Consider the following 18,634-nt stretch of genomic DNA (forward strand, 5'->3'; position numbering starts at 1 on the left):
CATTACAGAATAATGGACAAAATATGTGTGAAGCAAGTTATGGGAAGTGTAGACTGACATTCAGGTCAGCTTGTACTAAATAGGGAAAGATCAGAATATTAGAATATCATAACATTTTGAAAAGATTCTAAAGATTCTAAACTGGCTCTGTATCCATAACAACGGTTTCAACTTCCTCAATGTATGTGACAGCTGGTCATGTTATTAGCTAGTTTATTAGCTACCTTTGTTAGTTAGCTTTAACAAAAGATAATGGATTACAACTCAAGATGTTCTACTCAGAAAGATGTTTCTGAGAAAGAGCGATTAAGGTACGGTATGTGCCTTTCTGTAGTCTACATTCTGCTGGATCCAAATAGTTTCAAACTGAAGGTAAATTAATGGTTGTGTCTGTGTTCTTGGAATAGAGGCTGTGGCAGCAGAAGAGAGAGTTGAAGGGGTTAAATGATGAGCAACAGCACCTGATCGACTTAAAGGGCAAGCTAGAAGAGCTCACACGGACATGTTCCCTACCAGGTAGGTGTGTGTGTGTGTGTGTGTGTGTGTGTGTGTGTGTGTGTGTGTGTGTGTGTGTGTGTGTGTGTGTGTGTGTGTGTGTGTGTGTGTGTGCGTGTGTGTGAGAGAGAGAGAGAGAGAGAGCATCCCTCATGGTTAGAGGGTGAATTCTGGGTGGCATTACGTTTCCAGGTATCTGTGTCCAGTGTGACGAGTTACCAGGGAGTCACAGATTTCCCTGCAGCCCATTCGACCTGCGCAGCCCTTACAGCCTAGTTACAGTGAAGCCATGATGAACCACACAGAGCACGCTGCTTCAGCCTGTTCACTCGAGACACAGGTACAGCATAGTACACACACAGTACATCCCAAAACGTAATAGCTAATACCCAACTGATCTGATCCCTGTTTGTTTTCAGCTGTGGACTAACTCTGAGGTGCAGCGACACCAGATCCTGGGAGGGAAGCTGAGCCAGAAGAGGACAGGGCCTGAATCTTTAATGGCAGAGTATCAGGGGAGACACAGATTGAATGACTCCTACAAAAGGATGGAGGAGCAGCTCTCAGAGCATCAGTGGATGGATGACAGGTTAGACTAAGGGGATAACTTTGGAGGGCAGCCTGCGTTATCATTTGGGAGACCATTATCTTTTAGAAGTGATGTATTTGAGCTAATGTCTTGCCGTCATGTGGAAGCCAGTTTTTCTCAGTCATGTGTCCAGCAACATGTCGTTGTTTGACTGCTGCTCTGATGAAGAAGCGTGTCAGGGCAGGTGCCTTCCCTGGTTGATGATCTGTTGTCTGTGTGCATGCCTCTGTGTTTGCTTGTTGCTCTTTCTCCTGTAAGTAGTCCATAGATGATTCCATTACCCTTTGTGCCTGTGCTGGCAGTGTTTTTGTATGTTAATGAGTTTGGAATGAAATTCACCTGACCAAGATAGCAGATGTTTATGTTGCTAGGATGCCAATGTCCATTCTAGTGATAATTTAATTATTTGTTGGGATGTCCCCTTTCAGGACGATGGCCACGTGGGGAGGATCCACGCCGTGTCAGCTGGAGGAAGATGGCTAGGAGATGGGGGTTGAGGAAGAGGAGGAGGTGGAGTTGGAGGTGGACTCCAGTTCAAGTTAAGTGTCCTCTGAGTCTTTCAGAATGAGACAGTCCAACAGGACCAGAGGATCCAGAGAAAGGTTGCTATTGACTGTTTCCCATTCCACTTTACATTGCTATTGATGTAGGAAAACATGGAGATAATGTCTGCGTCCCAAATGGCACCCTATTCCCTTTATAGTGAATTACTTTTGACCAGGGCCCATGAGGGCCCATACAGTGCACTATATAGGGAATAGGGTGTCATTTGGGATGCAGACAATGTATCCGGGCCTGGTCTTCCCTCTCCAGTGACCCCTCTGTGGAGGGAAACCTGCGTCCCTCTCTCTAGGCCAGGGGTCAGCTGAGGGTCAGGAGTCATGGCCAGGAGAAGGTGCACTGGGTGTCAGATCTGTCTAGCGTGGAGGGGGAGGAGAGACAGCAGAGACAGGAGAGACAGGAGAGACAGTAGAGACAGGAGAGACAGCAGAGACAGGAGAGACAGGAGAGACAGGAGAGACAGCAGAGACAGGAGAGACAGCAGAGACAGCAGACGCAGGAGAGACAGCAGAGACCGCAGAGACAGCAGACGCAGGAGAGACAGCAGAGACAGCAGAGACAGCAGAGGCAGGAGAGGCAGGAGAGACAGGAGAGACAGGAGAGACAGCAGAGACCGCATAGACAGGAGAGACAGGAGAGACAGGAGAGACAGCAGAGACAGGAGAGACAGGAGAGACAGCCGAGACAGCCGAGACAGCCGAGACAGCAGAGACAGGAGGGACAGCAGAGGCAGGAGAGACAGCAGAGACGGGAGAGACAGCAGAGACTGCAGAGACAGGAGAGACAGCAGAGACAGGAGAGACAGCAGAGACAGGAGAGACAGCAGAGACAGCAGAGACAGGGGAGACAGCAGAGACAGGAGAGACAGGAGAGACAGCAGAGACAGGAGAGACAGGAGAGACAGGAGAGACAGCAGAGACAGCAGAGACGGGAGAGACAGCAGAGACAGCAGAGACAGCAGAGACAGGAGAGACAGCAGAGACAGGAGAGAGGAGAGACAGGAGAGACAGGAGAGACAGGAGAGACAGGAGAGACAGGAGAGACAGCAGAGACAGCAGAGACAGGAGAGACAGGAGAGACAGGAGAGACAGCAGAGACAGCAGAGACAGGAGAGAGGAGAGACAGCAGAGACAGGAGAGACAGGAGAGACAGGAGAGACAGGAGAGACAGCAGAGACAGGAGAGACAGGAGAGACAGCAGAGACAGGAGAGACAGGAGAGACAGGAGAGACAGGAGAGACAGCAGAGACAGGAGCAGATCAGACAGCTCCAGAGACAACTGGACTACAGCACAAGGGTGTGCCACTCACTGGGACAGAACCAGCAGGTCAGACACCTCTTACAGGAGAACTGAGCTTTCAAAGCACTGGTTTCTGTTAAGAGGGTGGTGGTGGTGATGAGGATTTTATAATGAGGAATAGGAGGAGTTTGTAATATTGTGTGCTACTCTCTTCCTACATTGTACCAGATTATGTCCTATGTGTTCCAGTCTGTACTCTCCCTGAGCCCTTATGGCATCAGCCCTGGACATACACAGGTCTACCTCATCAGGAACCAACTCAACCACTGCTGCACCAAGCTGGCCAGACAACAGAACAACATCCAAAGGTGGGATACAGTAAAGCAGGGTTCTTCAATTCCGGTCCTGGAGGGCCGAAACACCTCTGTTTTTCATCCTCTCCTTCTAATCAGGGGCTAATTCAGACCTGGGACACCAGGTGAGTGCAATTAACTACCAGGTAGAAATAAAAAACAGAAGTGTTTCGGCCCCCCAGGACCGGAATTGAAGAACCCTGCAGTAAAGCCTTGACCATAAACAGCGATGACATTACTGTATTTGCGATGAATGTGTTTGCGATGACATTACTGTATTGTTGTCACGCCCTGGCTCGGGGGACTCTCGTATGTTGAGCCAGGGTGTTAGTTTCTAGGTTTTGTTGTGGGTCTAGGTTATTGTATTTCTTTGTGTGAGTGACTCCCAATCAGAGGTAACGAGTGTCAGCTGTTGGCTCGTTGTCTCTGATTGGGAGCCATATTTAAACTGTCGGTTTTCACTTTGTGTTTTGTGGTTTCTTGTTCTCGTTGGGTTGTGTTCAACTGTAGACGTCACGGTTCGTTTGTTATTTTGATCGTGTGATCATTTATCTAATAAAAGATGTTCACCTTCAACGCTGCGCATTGGTCCTCATTAGACGATCGTGACAGAAGAAACCACCAAGATGTGACCAAGCAGCGTGTCCAGGAGCCATCGCCAGGGAGATCCCTCACAGATCTCCTTCGCCTCCTGGACTGGGTCAAGCCGAGTGAGGAAGAGAGGGGCTTGACATTATGGCAGAAGGGCGAGAAGCTGGCGAGGGATATGGAGACCTGGTCCGCGGGTAGGAGAGACGCCCCGAAAATTTTTAGGGGGGGGCTCACGACGTCGGACCAGCAGGAGGCCGCGATAGAGCGGCCCAGTGGGTTGCCGGAGAAGGCCGCCGGGTTACGGGGGCCACTGGTCGAAGAGGGGATGGAGGAAGTAGAGGCACGGCGAGAGGTACTGGCGTGTGTTGCCAGTCCGGTCCGGCCCGTTCCAGATCCCGGTGTAGGGCCAGTGGTGTGTGTCCCCAGTACAGTCCGGCCCATCCAAGCTTCCCGCACCAAGCCAGTGGTGTGCGTCGTCAGTCCGGCACGGCCCGTGCCTGCTCTCCGCATCAAGTCTACGGTGCGTCTCGTCAGCCCGGCTCTGCCCGTTCCTGCTCCCCGCACCAGGTCTGTGGTGCGCGTCGCCAGCCCGGTCCGGCCCGTTCCTGCTCCCCGCATCAAGCCTGTGGTGCGTCTCGTCAGCCCGGCTCTGCCCGTTCCTGCTCTCCGCACCAGGTCTGTGGTGCGCGTCGCCAGCCCAGTCCGGCCCATTCCTGCTCCCCGCATCAAGTCTGTGGTGCGTCTCGTCAGCCCGGCTCTGCCCGTTCCTGCTCTCCGCACCAGGTCTGTGGTGCGCGTCGCCAGCCCAGTCCGGCCCACTCCTGCTCCCAGCACCAAGTCTGTGGGGCGTTTCGTCAGCCCTGTCCGGCCCGTGCCTGTTCCCCACACCAAGCCAGTGGTGTGCGTCGTCGGTTCGGCACGGCACGTGCCTGTTCCACTGGAGCCGGATCCGCCGCCTAGGCGGAGTGCCCACCCGGTCCCTCCCCTGTTGTGTTTCGTTGGCGCGGTCGGAGTCCGCGCCTTTAGGGGGGGGTACTGTCACGCCCTGGCTCGGGGGACTCTCGTATGTTGAGCCAGGGTGTTAGTTTCTAGGTTTTGTTGTGGGTCTAGGTTATTGTATTTCTTTGTGTGAGTGACTCCCAATCAGAGGTAACGAGTGTCAGCTGTTGGCTCGTTGTCTCTGATTGGGAGCCATATTTAAACTGTCGGTTTTCACTTTGTGTTTTGTGGTTTCTTGTTCTCGTTGGGTTGTGTTCAACTGTAGACGTGACGTTTCGTTTGTTATTTTGATCGTGTGATCATTTATCTAATAAAAGATGTTCACCTTCAACGCTGCGCATTGGTCCTCATTAGACGATCGTGACAATTGTGACCAAATGCAAGGGCTTGTTCCCTGTTCAGTAGTGAAAATGCATATTGTCCACTTCAACTAAAACATGATTTCATTTAACAGAATGAGGCAGCTTTTGAATGATCTCCTACACGAACAACAGTCTCAACCTCCCTTGCCTCCCCTAGTAAATACCTTGAAGATGAGTGGCATCAACACCTTCTCATATCCTCCCTCAGGCAAGGTCTTTATTTAACTCTCCAGGTTTCAATGCAAGCTGGGGATTTTGTATGACTTAACAAGAACAAAGTGTTTAAAAAGTATGAATAGTGAATTATAATTAATCATTGATCAGTAACTGTTTGTATCTTTTCAGGATTTGACCCATGTCCTGCACCTCACCCATCCATGGGGGAATTACCAGATCCCCAGTCAAGCACCAGATGGCAGCAGTGGGCTGAGCCGAAGTCCTCTGTGCTGACAGCTCATGATACAGCCTTTCCACAGCCATTTGATAGCCACTCTATGAATGGGCCAGAACAATGGTAAACCTACTGCAATCACAGTTTTTGGAGCTGCCTCCTCCTCTGTTTGTTTCATGGTAAATTACATCATGATTTGTTATTGAAAAGCACACTCAATTTGAGACAGTGGAAGCCTGTGCCTGCTCAGTTGTGAGAATGTTTTCTGATTGGGTTGGCACACTAAATACATGTTGTTAATGGAGACAATATTCCAGAATAGAACAACTTGGATTCTCAATTCTAGGGTTCCTGAGGAGGAGAAGGAGGAGGAGGACAGAAGCACACTGCCAAGAGCCGTCAGCTTGGCGGATGTCCATGTTGGAAGTCCAGACCAGCTAGGTGGTAAAGCGAAGAGCCAGAAAACCTCCAGGTTATTTCCTCTCCATAGAAATGGCAGGAGCAGTCGGTTTGGAGAGAAATCTTCTAGAATTCTCACCAGCAGTCTATCCAACCCCGTGGACACCACCGCCAGCCCAATGACAACCCTCAAATCCAACAAGGCCACCGCCCCCGTCAGCCTCATGTCTAAACACAGCCTGTCCTCGTCTAAGAACAAGAGGAACCAGAGTAGAGGACACAGAAGAACCCCTGGTGAGTGAAGGGGATTATAGAGCAATGAATCTGATGCATTTGTGCATACAACTAATAATCACTTTTGACTAGGGCCCATGGTCAAAAGTAGTGTACTGCATAGGGAATAGGGTGCCATTTGGGACACAGCCATTGACCTAAAAGGAATGTTTGTTGATTTGTGTGTTGACAGATGCGGGGGTCACTGATGGTTCATTGTTTGAGGTGTTGCGTGAGACCATCCACTCTGAGGTTGCTTCTGTGATATCTCAGGATGAGACCAGGCCCTGTTTTCTCAAAGAGCTGTTTCAGCAGCTGTAGCTGCTCAACTCGGACTACCTACGGCAGAGCACTGTTCGCCCTGAAGCTGTAGCTGCTCAACACGGACTACCTACGGCAGAGAGCACTGTTCGCCCTGAAGCTGTAGCTGCTCAACACGGACTACCTACGGCAGAGAGCACTGTTCGCCCTGAAGCTGTAGCTGCTCAACACGGACTACCTACGGCAGAGAGCACTGTTCGCCCTGAAGCTGTAGCTGCTCAACACGGACTACCTACGGCAGAGAGCACTGTTCGCCCTGAAGCTGTAGCTGCTCAACACGGACTACCTACGGCAGAGAGCACTGTTCGCCCTGAAGCTGCTCAACACGGACTACCTACGGCAGAGAGCACTGTTCGCCCTGAAGCTGTAGCTGCTCAACACGGACTACCTAAGGCAGAGAGCACTGTTCGCCCTGAAGCTGTAGCTGCTCAACACGGACTACCTACGGCAGAGAGCACTGTTCGCCCTGAAGGTACTGGAACAATTGAACTGTGCCATTTACCATCTACAGGTGTTATACAATAGGCTATTGTCACCACGGTAATACAAGAGCCATATGAGATTGTTGTTTTTATATTAATCAATTTTCCATTACTTGCAGGACATAGTGGCTCGGCATCTTTCTGAGAGAGATGTGTCTGAAGACCAGCCTATGCCTCCCAGCCCTGTTCTCCAGGCTTCCGCCACCACAGAACTGACATCCAGAAAGATCATGTTCTCAACGTATGCTGTATGTTTTTCTCTGACCTGCAATCACCTGACTAATGTAACACATGACATCCTTTGTTTGTTTTATGACCAGAACGAAATTACCATAACAAGAATAATATTAATGTCACTGTTTATTGGATTTGTAACAGGATTACTCAGGAAAGAGACAGAAAAGAAATGTCTCAGAAGGAGGTGAATGCATGCTGTCTATCGCCTCCCACCTTAAGCCATTTGCCAATGAGGATCTGGGTAAGAACAGTTCATGGATTTGAACAGTGCTGTCTCCTTAATGAATAGTCAATGCTATATGTCTAAGTGTCTGTTTAACTTTGATCTGTTGCTATGATTGACTGGACACCCTGCTGTTTTCTAGGTGCCTGTGATGGTACTAACTCTTGCTTAACTGAGATCCAGTGTGCACAAGTTGACACTCAACAACTTGACAGGCAGATAAACATTATCATGGCTGAGATCCTTCCCATTTTGAAGGTTAGTGTCACGACTTCCGCCGAGGCTGCCTCCCCTCCTTGTTCGGGCAGGTTTCGGCGTTCGTCGTCACCGGCTTACTAGCTACTGCCGATCCCATTCTCATCACTCCACTTGTCATGTCTTGTCTTGTCAATCACACACACCTGGTGCTCATTCGCCTAATTAGTATGTGTATAAGTGTTCCCTCTGTTCCCCTTGTCTTTGTGAGTGATTGTTTCATTGTGAGAGCGAGTAGCTCGGTTGAGCTACTCTTCCATTTGTTATTGCCAAGGTGGAATATTTCCCTTGTAATAGTTTCGTATTGACGGTTGGTGCGTTTTATTTATGTAAATGGAATAAACTCTGGACTTCGGTGTTTTACCTCCTGCGCTTGACTCCTTCATTCACACCTCATCACAGTTAGACACAATGATTGGTGTAGGCTACTTGCGATTTCAATGCCCTGAATGTGTATACTCATTATATTTTTACAATTTCTAAGCTGAAAAAGATTTATTTAGAACTGAAATGAAGAACTTCTTAATTTCTCACAGTGTGTGTTGTGTAGAGGAGGAGCTCTTCTTATCTCCTGGCCTCCATCAGACAAGGTTCTGGCTCTGACAGAGCAAAGGGGCGGGAGCAAAGAATTCATCCGGTTCTTCCACAAACAGCTCAATGATGTTCTGCAGGTGAGAAAACATCACGTCCTGTCTGCATCCCAAATGGCACCCTATTCCCTATAAAGTGCACTACTTTTGACCCATACTGTAGGGCTCTGGTGAAAAGTAGTGCGCTATGTAGGGAATTGGGTGCCATTTGGGACATAACTGATCCTATTGGTCATTTGACATTAACTTATATCTGACTGGGTTTAAAACCATCTCTCTCTTTATTTCACCTTTGTCAGAGTTCCATGGCTCAGTATGCAGGGAGGCCGTTGAGAGAAAGTGGTGGTGATCTACTGGGGGACCTCTCTGAGATCATCTTCAATGAGCTGGCCTTCTTCCACCTGATGCAGGACATGAACAGCTCAGCAGTCAAGCAGAACATTCAATGCACCAACACCATCACAGCTCCTGCAGTGAAATGGACCTGCTACCCTGATGTTGGTATTAGTGTTAGACAATGTGTTTATTTTATTTACCATCATATAGCTGTTTGACAAATGCAGCCAAATTGTTATTTCATTTATTCATTGTTTTCCAGGAGACAAAATCATTGGCGGAACAACAGCCATACCCGACAGCACTGGAAGATGAAGATAAAGTATATTTACTATTTTAGTCCTGTCTTTTCCCCTTTTAATTTACATACACTATATATACAAAAGTATGTGGACAACCCTTCAAATTAGTAAAATCGAGCACACAGCCATGCAATCTCCATGGACAAATATTGACAGTAGAATGGCCTTACTGAAGAACTCAATGACTTTCAACGTGGCACCGTCATAGGATGCCACCTTTCCAACAAGTCAGTTTGTCAAATTTCTGCCCTGCTAGAGCTGCCCCAGTCAACTGTATATGCTGTTATTGTGAAGTGGAAACGTCTAGGAGCAACATCAGCTTAGCCGCAAAGTGGTAGGCCACACAAGCTTACAGAATGGGACCGCCAAGTGCTGAAGTGCGTAGCGCGTAGAAATCGTCTGTCCTCGGTTGCAACACTCACTATCAAGTTCCAACTGCCTCTGGAAGCAATTTCAGCACAAGAACTGGTATTTGAGAGCTTCATAGAATGGGTTTCCATGGCCGAGCAGCCGCACACAAGCCTAAGATCACCATGTGCAATGCAAGCGTCTGCTGGAGTGGTGTAAAGCTTGCCGCCATTGGACTCTGGAGCAGTGGAAACGGGTTCTCTGGAGTGATGAATCACGCTTCATCATCTGGCAGTCCGACGGACGAATCTGGGTTTGGCGGATGCCAGGAGAACGCTACCTGCCCCAATGCATAGTGCCAACTGTAAAGTTTGGTGGAGTAGGAATAATAGTCTGGGGCTGTTTTTCATGGTTCGGGCCAAGCCTCTTAGTTCCAGTGAAGGGAAATCTTAACGCTACAGCGTACACTGACATTCTAGACGATTCTGTGCTTCCAACTTTGTGGCAACAGTTTGGGGAAGGACCTTTCCTGTTTCAGCATGTCAATGCCCCCTTGCACAAAGTGAGGTCCCTACAGAAATGGTTTGTTGAGATTGGTGTGGAAGAACTTGACTGGCCTGCACAGAGCCCTGACCTCAACTTCATCGAACACCTTTGGGATCAATTGGAATGCCAACTGCGAGCCAGGCCTAATTGTACCCTATTCCCTTTGTAGTGCACTACTTCTGACCATAGCCCTGATCAAAAGTAGTGCACTACATAGTGAACATGGTGCCGTTTGAGATGTAGACCCTGCCATCTACAAAATTCCTAAACGACTGTATCTTGAATGTGTTTTGTTAGGACAAGGATGAAGCAGAGCGGAGGGAGAATGTGCTGAGGCAGGGGAAAGGATGACTAGTTTGAAAGATAACAGCTGCAATGATGCCTTAGAAGGAGAAGAAGTGGAAGATCTGAATGACAGTGAAGGACTGCTTCTATCAATAAGTAAGCTTCAAAATTGTTTTTCACCTTGGTTAATACATATATGATTTTGATATTGTGTGAAGTGTTTGATTTGGTCTGTGTTGGTCCTGTAGACCTGTCTAAGGCAGACACCCAGGCTCTGACTAACTACAGAAGCAGAGAGGACGAGAATGAGGAAGAGGAAGAAAAAGACTTCAAGGCTGAGCCTGATGACGTCCAGACCTCTCTCCAAGCCAGTAACGACTCTCTTCAAGCCTATATAGTATACTATACTCTCCTCCTCCTGAGTTAGAACTCAAGCCCTGAGTAACCATAATGGGGTCACATGTATTCATTTATCCTTTACAGGAGGGAGGGTCAGGAAATGTAAGCCAAAAGTCGGATGAGGATGTTTTTGTCAAAGTGGAAGATATACCACCGCCGCAACATCCTGAAGTTAATAAGGTATGTCCTGATGATGCAAACAACAAATAAAATGTGAAATATTAGCAATGTGACTGACTACTGATGCAGATGGAAATAACATCTTTGTTGCTTTTTTCATAAAGGAGGAGATTCAAAAAAGTTGAACTGAAGATCAGAAAAGCAGTTTGTCTGAGGTAGTTGATGGGAAAAAACAGTACCAACAAGAAATCTCAAGCTTGACTCTGACGGTACAGGACAACTTCACAACAGTTGAATCAATTATTAAAGAAAACAACAATTCTGAAAACTCTTGAATCTCTTAAAACGAAATATAACTTTTCAATTACAGTAATCCCAAGTTTGACACTTTTCTGAATATTCTTCTTCCCCTGTGAGACAAACGTAGAATGTGAAATATTAAACAAACCTGGTATAGTGATAGTAAAACACTTTTATGCCACAGTGTTTGTTTCATCCATGGAAGTGTCTCTGGCCTAGAGGCACGACGTCGTCTCATTCTTCTCTTAACTGATGGTTCACAGCATACATCAGCAAGGAAAGTGTTTCCATATCAAAAACAAATCAATACATGATCAAATGTGAAACCTAGTGATTTGTCGGTGGATAGCTGTTTATTAGAGATCAGGATGGGCTTCGGACAGATTTTCCCTACATCTCTTCTGTGTCTGATTTTACATTCACTGAAGCAATCCACTGTAACGAAGAAGAACGATATAACTGATTACTCAACCATGTTTCTCATTCAAACACTCAGGGATCAGTTTCTATGGCTACATGGATTCTGATACAGTTAGATATCTTTATCTTAATCTAACCATGTTATTTTATGGTGGACTAAATGTATGTAGGCTGCATTGGGATTTAAGTTCACAACATAAGGAAACATTTCTTTCCTTGTTTCCTCTGACAATGGTAATAAAGCGGCCTGTTTCTAGTTCCCAAGTGCCAACTCTGTCTATAGATGTTGAACCTATAACCTCTGTTGGCAATCCCTTGTTCAGCAGCACAGCATGGTCTGTCATGTGAAGTGGGACTAGATGGGGGAGAGAGTCCAGGATGTTTTTCAGTACATGATAATGTTCACTGCCTGCTGTTGTATTGGGCTGGTGATTGTGAAAGCACTGAGTCAGCCTTTATGGACCTCGATGACATACTGTCCTGAACCTCTGGTTTGAATGAAGAGCTTTTTAGGACGATATGCATCATTCCCTTAGCTCTTCTATAATTGTATAGAGGAATGACTGTCTCTGACTGGGCTTAGTGAATAATTTATTATTAAATGTATTATTTTCCCCTAAATTGTACCCCTTAACTTTGTTTTAGTCTATAGTAGACAGAATATGAGCAGTAAAAGAGATTACTCATCCTGATTACGCAGGAAAGTATAGTCTTGCCCATGTTTAAATGCAATGTTCTTTTATTTTTCTTTAACAAGCTTAAATGTGTCATACAAAAAGCATTGATATAGTAAACATTAAGTAAAACAATTATCCTTGTGTGAAGAGAATATGTAGGAACATACTGTTCTGACGCTTGGTCTTGATGGGCGCTGAACAAGTAGACGACTGCTTCATCAGTATACTGCAGCAGAAATGGTCAGACTCATCATTTATCTGTCCACAACACCTCTGCCTGCCTTTATGTTGACTCACAACATAATAACTAATGGTTGCCAGAGGAGAGTGTAAAGTAGCAGACAGTATTGTGTTCCAGTGTTGGGCCAATGTCGTGTATTTGATGAATTACGTCATGTTTTGCATACTGTCTGTATCTAGTTTGACCACTAGATTTATCTCGATGTCTAATGATTTCCTGGTAGACTAGACTGTTTCCAATAGTGTTCCAACTGTTTTGGCCTCAAATCATTTATGAACGCTCTTCTATTGTCGTTTTCTGGATTGACTCTGTTAATAAAATGACTGTGCTTAGACCATAAAATGCAATTTACCTGAACAGAAGTGGAATTGGTGCCACCATGTGTCTTTACTGAACACATCATTCAGAACTGTCCTCTTTCTTCACCATACTGGAATAGACACCCCTGCTCTTTGGTCTTTGAATAATTCAAACCTCACCATCCATGAACTGCAAGTTCTGTGAGTCAGAAAAAGGGGTTATCAAGAGTTGTTTTTAGGAGTACCTTGTGATGAGTCGTTTTGCTGAAATGCTTGAGGAAACACAGAGGCTGGCTGAGATGAAATCAGTGACACAGAGATGCCTCTGATTTTCCTGTTGCTTTGAACAACTACCTTCAAAGCAATTTATTGGGGTGATAGCCTACCGAGTCAAACTTAGTAACTTTTGAAGTACACAGTAATGATCTGTACCTGAGACCAAAAAGCTACCAGAATCCAGAAACATAATTACTTTCACATTTATGTGAGTTCATTCAATGAGACTCGTGCTTGATAAACCTAAGTAGAGGAAAATAGGCTTTGGCACAAGGTGGAACATCACATTTCACCACAACAAGAACTCTTATGGAGCAGGACCAGTTAGGTACCTGGCATCACTTCCTTGTTGTGTACACAGTCTTATATTGTTTCTCCAACAGCTCAGAGACACAGTTTCTCTCCTAGGAATAAAAAGGGATGTGATCTCTTAGCACCAAGGGCTTTTGGTGCGTCCCAAATGTCACCCTATTCCCAATTTAGTGCACTACTTTTGACCAGGGCCCATGCACTCTTGGGAATAGGGTGCCATTTGGGATGCACATATATTTATTTCCCTAATAACCAGAGCATCAGCATTAAAGAGCAACTGTCTTAAAAAATCACAAATCCCTTTGAAAACGGCCTACAGTGCATTCGGAAAGTATTCAGACCCCTTCACTTTTTAATTTTCCATTTTAGTCATTTAGCAGACGCTCTTATCCAGAGCAACTTACAGTTAGTCAGTGCATACATTTTTTTTCTTCATATTGGTCCCCCGTGGGAAACGAACCCACAACCCTGGCGTTGCAAACGCCATTCTCTGCCAACTGAGCTACACGGGACTTCCACATTTTGTTACATTACAGCCTTTTTCTAAAATGGATTAAATAAAAAATGGTCCTCATCAATCTACACACAATACCCCATATTGACAATATGAAAACAGGTTTTTAGACATTTTTGCAAATTTATTAAAAATAAAAACAGAAATATCTTATTTACATAAGTCTTCAAACCCTTTGCTATGGGACTCGAAATTTAGCTCGGTGCATCCTGTTTCCATTGATCATCCTTGAGATGTTTCTACAACTTGATTGGATTCCACCTGTGGTGAAGGACCTTGGTCAAGGAGGTGACCAAGAACCCGATGGTCACTCTGACAGTGCTCCAGAGTTCCTCTGTGAAGATGGGAGAACCTTCCAGAAGGACAACCATCTCTGCAGCACTCCACCAATCAGGCATTTATGGTAGAATGGCCACACGAAAGCCACTCCTCAGTAAAAGGCACATGACAGCCCGCTTGGAGTTTGCCAAAAGGCACCTAAAGGATTCTCAGACCATGAGAAACAAGATTCTCTGGTCTGATGAAACCAAGATTGAACTCTTTAGCCTGACTGCCAAGCGTCACGTCTGGAGGAAACCAGGCACTGCTCATCACCTGGCCAATACCATTCCTACGGTGAAGCATGGTGGTGGCAGCTTTATGCTGTGGGGATGTTTTTCAGTGGCAGGGACAGGGATACTAGTCAGGATCGAGGGAAAGATGAATCGAGCAAAGTACAGAGAGATCCTTGATGAAAACCTGCTCCAGAGCACTCAGGACCTCAGACTAGGGCGAAGGTTCACCTTCCAACAGGACAACGACCCTAAGTACATAGCCGAGACAACGCAAGAGTGGCTTCGGAAGTCTCAATGTCCTTGAGTGGCCCAGCCAGATTCCGGACTTGAACCCGATCGAACATCTCTGGAGAGACCTGAAAATAGCTGTGCAGCGACGCTCCCCATCCGACCTGACAGAGCTTGAGAGGATCTGCAGAGAAGAATGGGAGAAACTCTCCAAATACAGGTGTGCCAAGCTTGTAGCGTCATCCCCAAGAAGACTCTAGGCTGTAATCGCTGCCAAAGGTGCTTCAACAAAGTACTGAGTAAAGGGTCTGAATACTTATGTAAATGTGATATTTCCGTTTTTTATTTGTAATACATTTGCAGAAATTTCTATAAACCTGTTTTTGCTTTGTCATTATGGGGTATTGTGTGTAAATTAATGAGGGAGGGAAAACAATCTAATCAATTTTAGAATAAGGCTGTAACCTACCAAAATGTGGAAAAAGTCAAGGGGTCTGAATACTTTCCGAAGGCACTGTATATGGATGTTAAGATGGGGGTTGAAAGCAGTATCCTAACATCCTTTCATGAAGAAGCTCATTAAGGCATACTACTGTAGGTCTGACTAACCTGACCGTCAGAGTCCTTTTGAAAATACACCCTCACTGTTACATTTTTTACATTTACACGTCATTTAGCAGACGCTCTTATCCAGAGCGACTTACAAATTGGTGCATTCACACATGGGCTGAGCGGGAACTGTGCTTCCGCAGAGGTAGGGGAGCCAGCAGGCCAGAGGTGGATGAACGCAATGCCCTCGTTTGGGTGTAGGGACTGATCAGAGCCTGAAGGTACGGAGGTGCCGTTCCCCTCACAGCTCCGTAGGCAAGCACCATGGTCTTGTAGCAGATGCAAGCTTCAACTGGAAGCCAGTGGAGTGTGCGGAGGAGCGGGGTGACGTGAAAGAACTTGGGAAGGTTGAACACCAGACGGGCTGCGGCATTCTGGATGAGTTGTAGGGGTTTAATGGCACAGGCAGGGAGCCCAGCCAACAGCGAGTTGCAGTAATCCAGACAGGAGATGACAAGTGCCTGGATTAGGACCTGTGCCGCTTCCTGTGTAAGGCAGGGTCGTACTCTCCGAATGTTGTAGAGCATGAACCTACAGGATCGGGTCACCGCCTTGATGTTAGCGGAGAACGACAGGGTGTTGTCCAGGGTCATGCCAAGGCTCTTCGCACTCTGGGAGGAGGACACAACGGAGTTGTCAACCGTGATGGCAAGATCATGGAACGGGCAGTCCTTCCCCGGGAGGAAGAGCAGCTCCATCTTGCCAAGGTTCAGCTTGAGGTGGTGATCCGTCATCCAACTGATATGTCTGCCAGACATGCAGAGATGCGATTCGCCACCTGGTTATCAGAAGGGGGAAAGGAGAAGATTAGTTGTGGGTCGTCTGCGTAGCAATGATAGGAGAGGCCATGTGAGGATATGACAGAGCCAAGTGACTTGGTGTATAGCGAGAAAAGGAGAGGGCCTAGAACTGAGCCCTGGGGAACACCAGTGGTGAGAGCACGTGGTGCGGAGACAGCTTCTCGCCACGCCACTTGGTAGGAGCGATCGGTCAGGTAGGACGCAATCCTAGAGTGAGCCGCGCCGGAGATACCCAGCTCAGAGAGGGTGGAGAGGAGGATCTGATGGTTCACAGTATCAAAGGCAGCAGACAGGTCTAGAAAGACAAGAGCAGAGGAGAGAGAGTTAGCTTTAGCAGTGCGGAGAGCCTCCGTGACATAGAGAAGAGCAGTCTCAGTTGAATGACCAGTCTTGAAACCTGACTGGTTTGGATCAAGAAGGTCATTCTGAGAGAGATAGCAAGAGAGTTGGCTAAAGACGGCACGCTCAAGAGTTTTGGAGAGAAAAGAAAGAAGGGATACTGGTCTGTAGTTGTTGACATCAGAGGGATCGAGTGTTGGCTTTTTGAGAAGGGGTGCAACATTCGCTCTCTTGAAGACGGAAGGGACATAGCCAGCGGTCAAGGATGAGTTGATCAGCGAGGTGAGGTAAGGGAGAAGGTCACCGGAGATGGTCTGGAGAAGAGAGGAGAGGATAGGGTCAAGCGGGCAGGTTGTTGGGCGGCCGGCCGTCACAAGTCGCAAGATTTTATCTGGAGAGAGAGGGGAGAAAGAAATCAAAGCATCGGGTAGGGCAGTGTGAGCAGGACCAGCAGTGTCATTTGACTTAACAAACGAGAATCGGATGTCGTCAACCTTCTTTTCAAAATGGTTGACGAAGTCATCCACAGAGAGGGAGGGGGGGGGGATTCAGCAGGGAGGAGAAGGTGGCAAAGAGCTTCCTAGGGTTAGAGGCAGATGCTTGGAATTTAGAGTGGTAGAAAGTGGCCTTAGCAGCAGAAACAGATGAAGAAAATGTAGAGAGGAGGGAGTGAAAAGATGCCAGGTCCGCAGGGAGTCTAGTTTTCCTCCATTTCCGCTCGGCTGCCCGGAGCCCTGTTCTGTGAGCTCGCAATGAGTCATCAAGCCACGGAGCTGGAGGGGAGGACCGAGCCGGCCGGGAGGGTAGGGGACATAGAGAGTCAAAGGATGCAGAAAGGGAGGAGAGGAGGGTTGAGGAGGCAGAATCAGGAGATTGGAGGGAGAAGGATTGAGCAGAGGGAAGAGATGATAGGATGGAAGAGGAGAGAGTAGCGGGAGAGAAAGAGCGACGGTTGCGACGGCGCATTACCATCTGAGTAGGGGCAGAGTGAGTAGTGTTGGAGGAGAGCGAGAGAGAAAAGGATACAAAGTAGTGGTCTGAGACATTACAGTGAGATTAGTAGAAGAACAGCATCTAGTAAAGATGAGGTCAAGCGTATTGCCTGCCTTGTGAGTAGGGGGGGACGGTGAGAGGGTGAGGTCAAAAGAGGAGAGGAGGGGAAAGAAGGAGGCAGAGAGAAATGAGTCAAAGGTAGACGTAGGGAGGTTGAAGTCCCCCAGAACTGTGAGGGGTGAGCCATCCTCAGGAAAGGAACTTATCAAGGCGTCAAGCTCATTGATGAACTCTCCAAGGGAACCTGGAGGGCGATAAATGACAATGTGGTTGTGATGTGGTTGGATGCTGCCTTCTTCTTCTTCTTCTTCGTTTAAATTTAGCCAGAGTATTGTCCCCTGTATGTTAATCTATGGGCTCATGGGGTAAATATAGTATTTCTGTAAAGGGATATTCATGTTTGAAGCTTCACACAGAAGCGTAAGTTTATGTAGAATGTGGATGCTACATTTCTCTGATCGGAGTTTGTCATCGATAGAACTCTACAGTACTCCATACACTCACTAGTCCCATTCAAAAACAAAGTTACAAAATGTGGACAAAGTGAAGGGGTCTGAATACTTTCCGAATGCACTTTATGTGGCATCGATATGAGTCAGAAACAGTTTTTCTAGTGTCAAAATTGACTACAAAGTGTAAATAGGATAATTTTGGTCATAAAGTCAGTCTCGTCTAAAACAGAGTTTGGAACATCCGTGCATCACACCGGGTAAATGAAGGTTGGGTTTGGATTTGACAATGTCCATTTGCCCACTAACATGGCGTGAACAGCTGTGGTGATTGCGCTCTATCCAATAGCATAGACCAGTAGTCACCAACTGGTCCATCTCCAAGGCATTCCTAGTCCATCACCAAACATTTCTGTAAAAACCCGTTTTGCACTGTTGGCGGGAGGTGCACTTGATTCAGTAGTCCTAGTGCCAGGAAGGCAAAGTGTTCCCATTTTGAACCATTTAATATGTCTGAAGGTAGAACTCCGCCTACCCGTCAGGCCCAGAGAGCAAATACAGATAGCTCAGATCACCATGTCTGCACAGTTTCCTCAAGCCATTGACTGTAAAAAGAAGCCTTGAACGCACAGCAATGTTGATACTGTGAGATTTCAAAACTTATAAAACCATGAATAGAGCAACTCAACGAATACAGCAAAGAGCTGGTGTTTTTATGAGCAAGTTCATGTTTAAGTTGTTATTCAGCAGTGTCAACACTTTGTTCAATACTTTTATAAGCCATAAAATGCACGTTCTCCCAACTTCCACTCACGCTACAACCAGCATTGCAGCTGCAATGAATGATAATAGCAAAAGTGTTCCCAT

General features: G+C 46.8%; 1 protein-coding gene across 1 annotated transcript in view; it reads left to right on the top strand.

The window, feature by feature from the left end:
• Positions 1 to 3,115: 3,115 nt before the first annotated feature.
• fat1b (FAT atypical cadherin 1b) overlaps positions 3,116 to 18,634 on the top strand; it is a gene marked incomplete at both ends in the record, with an annotated part of 86,446 nt that continues 70,927 nt past the window's right edge. The window contains 6 exons of the mRNA XM_084146998.1: positions 3,116 to 3,252; positions 5,927 to 6,273; positions 6,446 to 6,569; positions 8,321 to 8,441; positions 8,660 to 8,861; positions 10,426 to 10,548. Coding sequence (XP_084003124.1) covers positions 3,116 to 3,252; positions 5,927 to 6,273; positions 6,446 to 6,569; positions 8,321 to 8,441; positions 8,660 to 8,861; positions 10,426 to 10,548 — 1,054 coding nt within the window. The remainder of the gene's footprint in view (positions 3,253 to 5,926; positions 6,274 to 6,445; positions 6,570 to 8,320; positions 8,442 to 8,659; positions 8,862 to 10,425; positions 10,549 to 18,634) is intronic.

Source organism: Coregonus lavaretus (assembly GCF_964263955.1).
Source record: "Coregonus lavaretus genome assembly, chromosome: 29".
NCBI lineage: Eukaryota > Metazoa > Chordata > Actinopteri > Salmoniformes > Salmonidae > Coregonus > Coregonus lavaretus.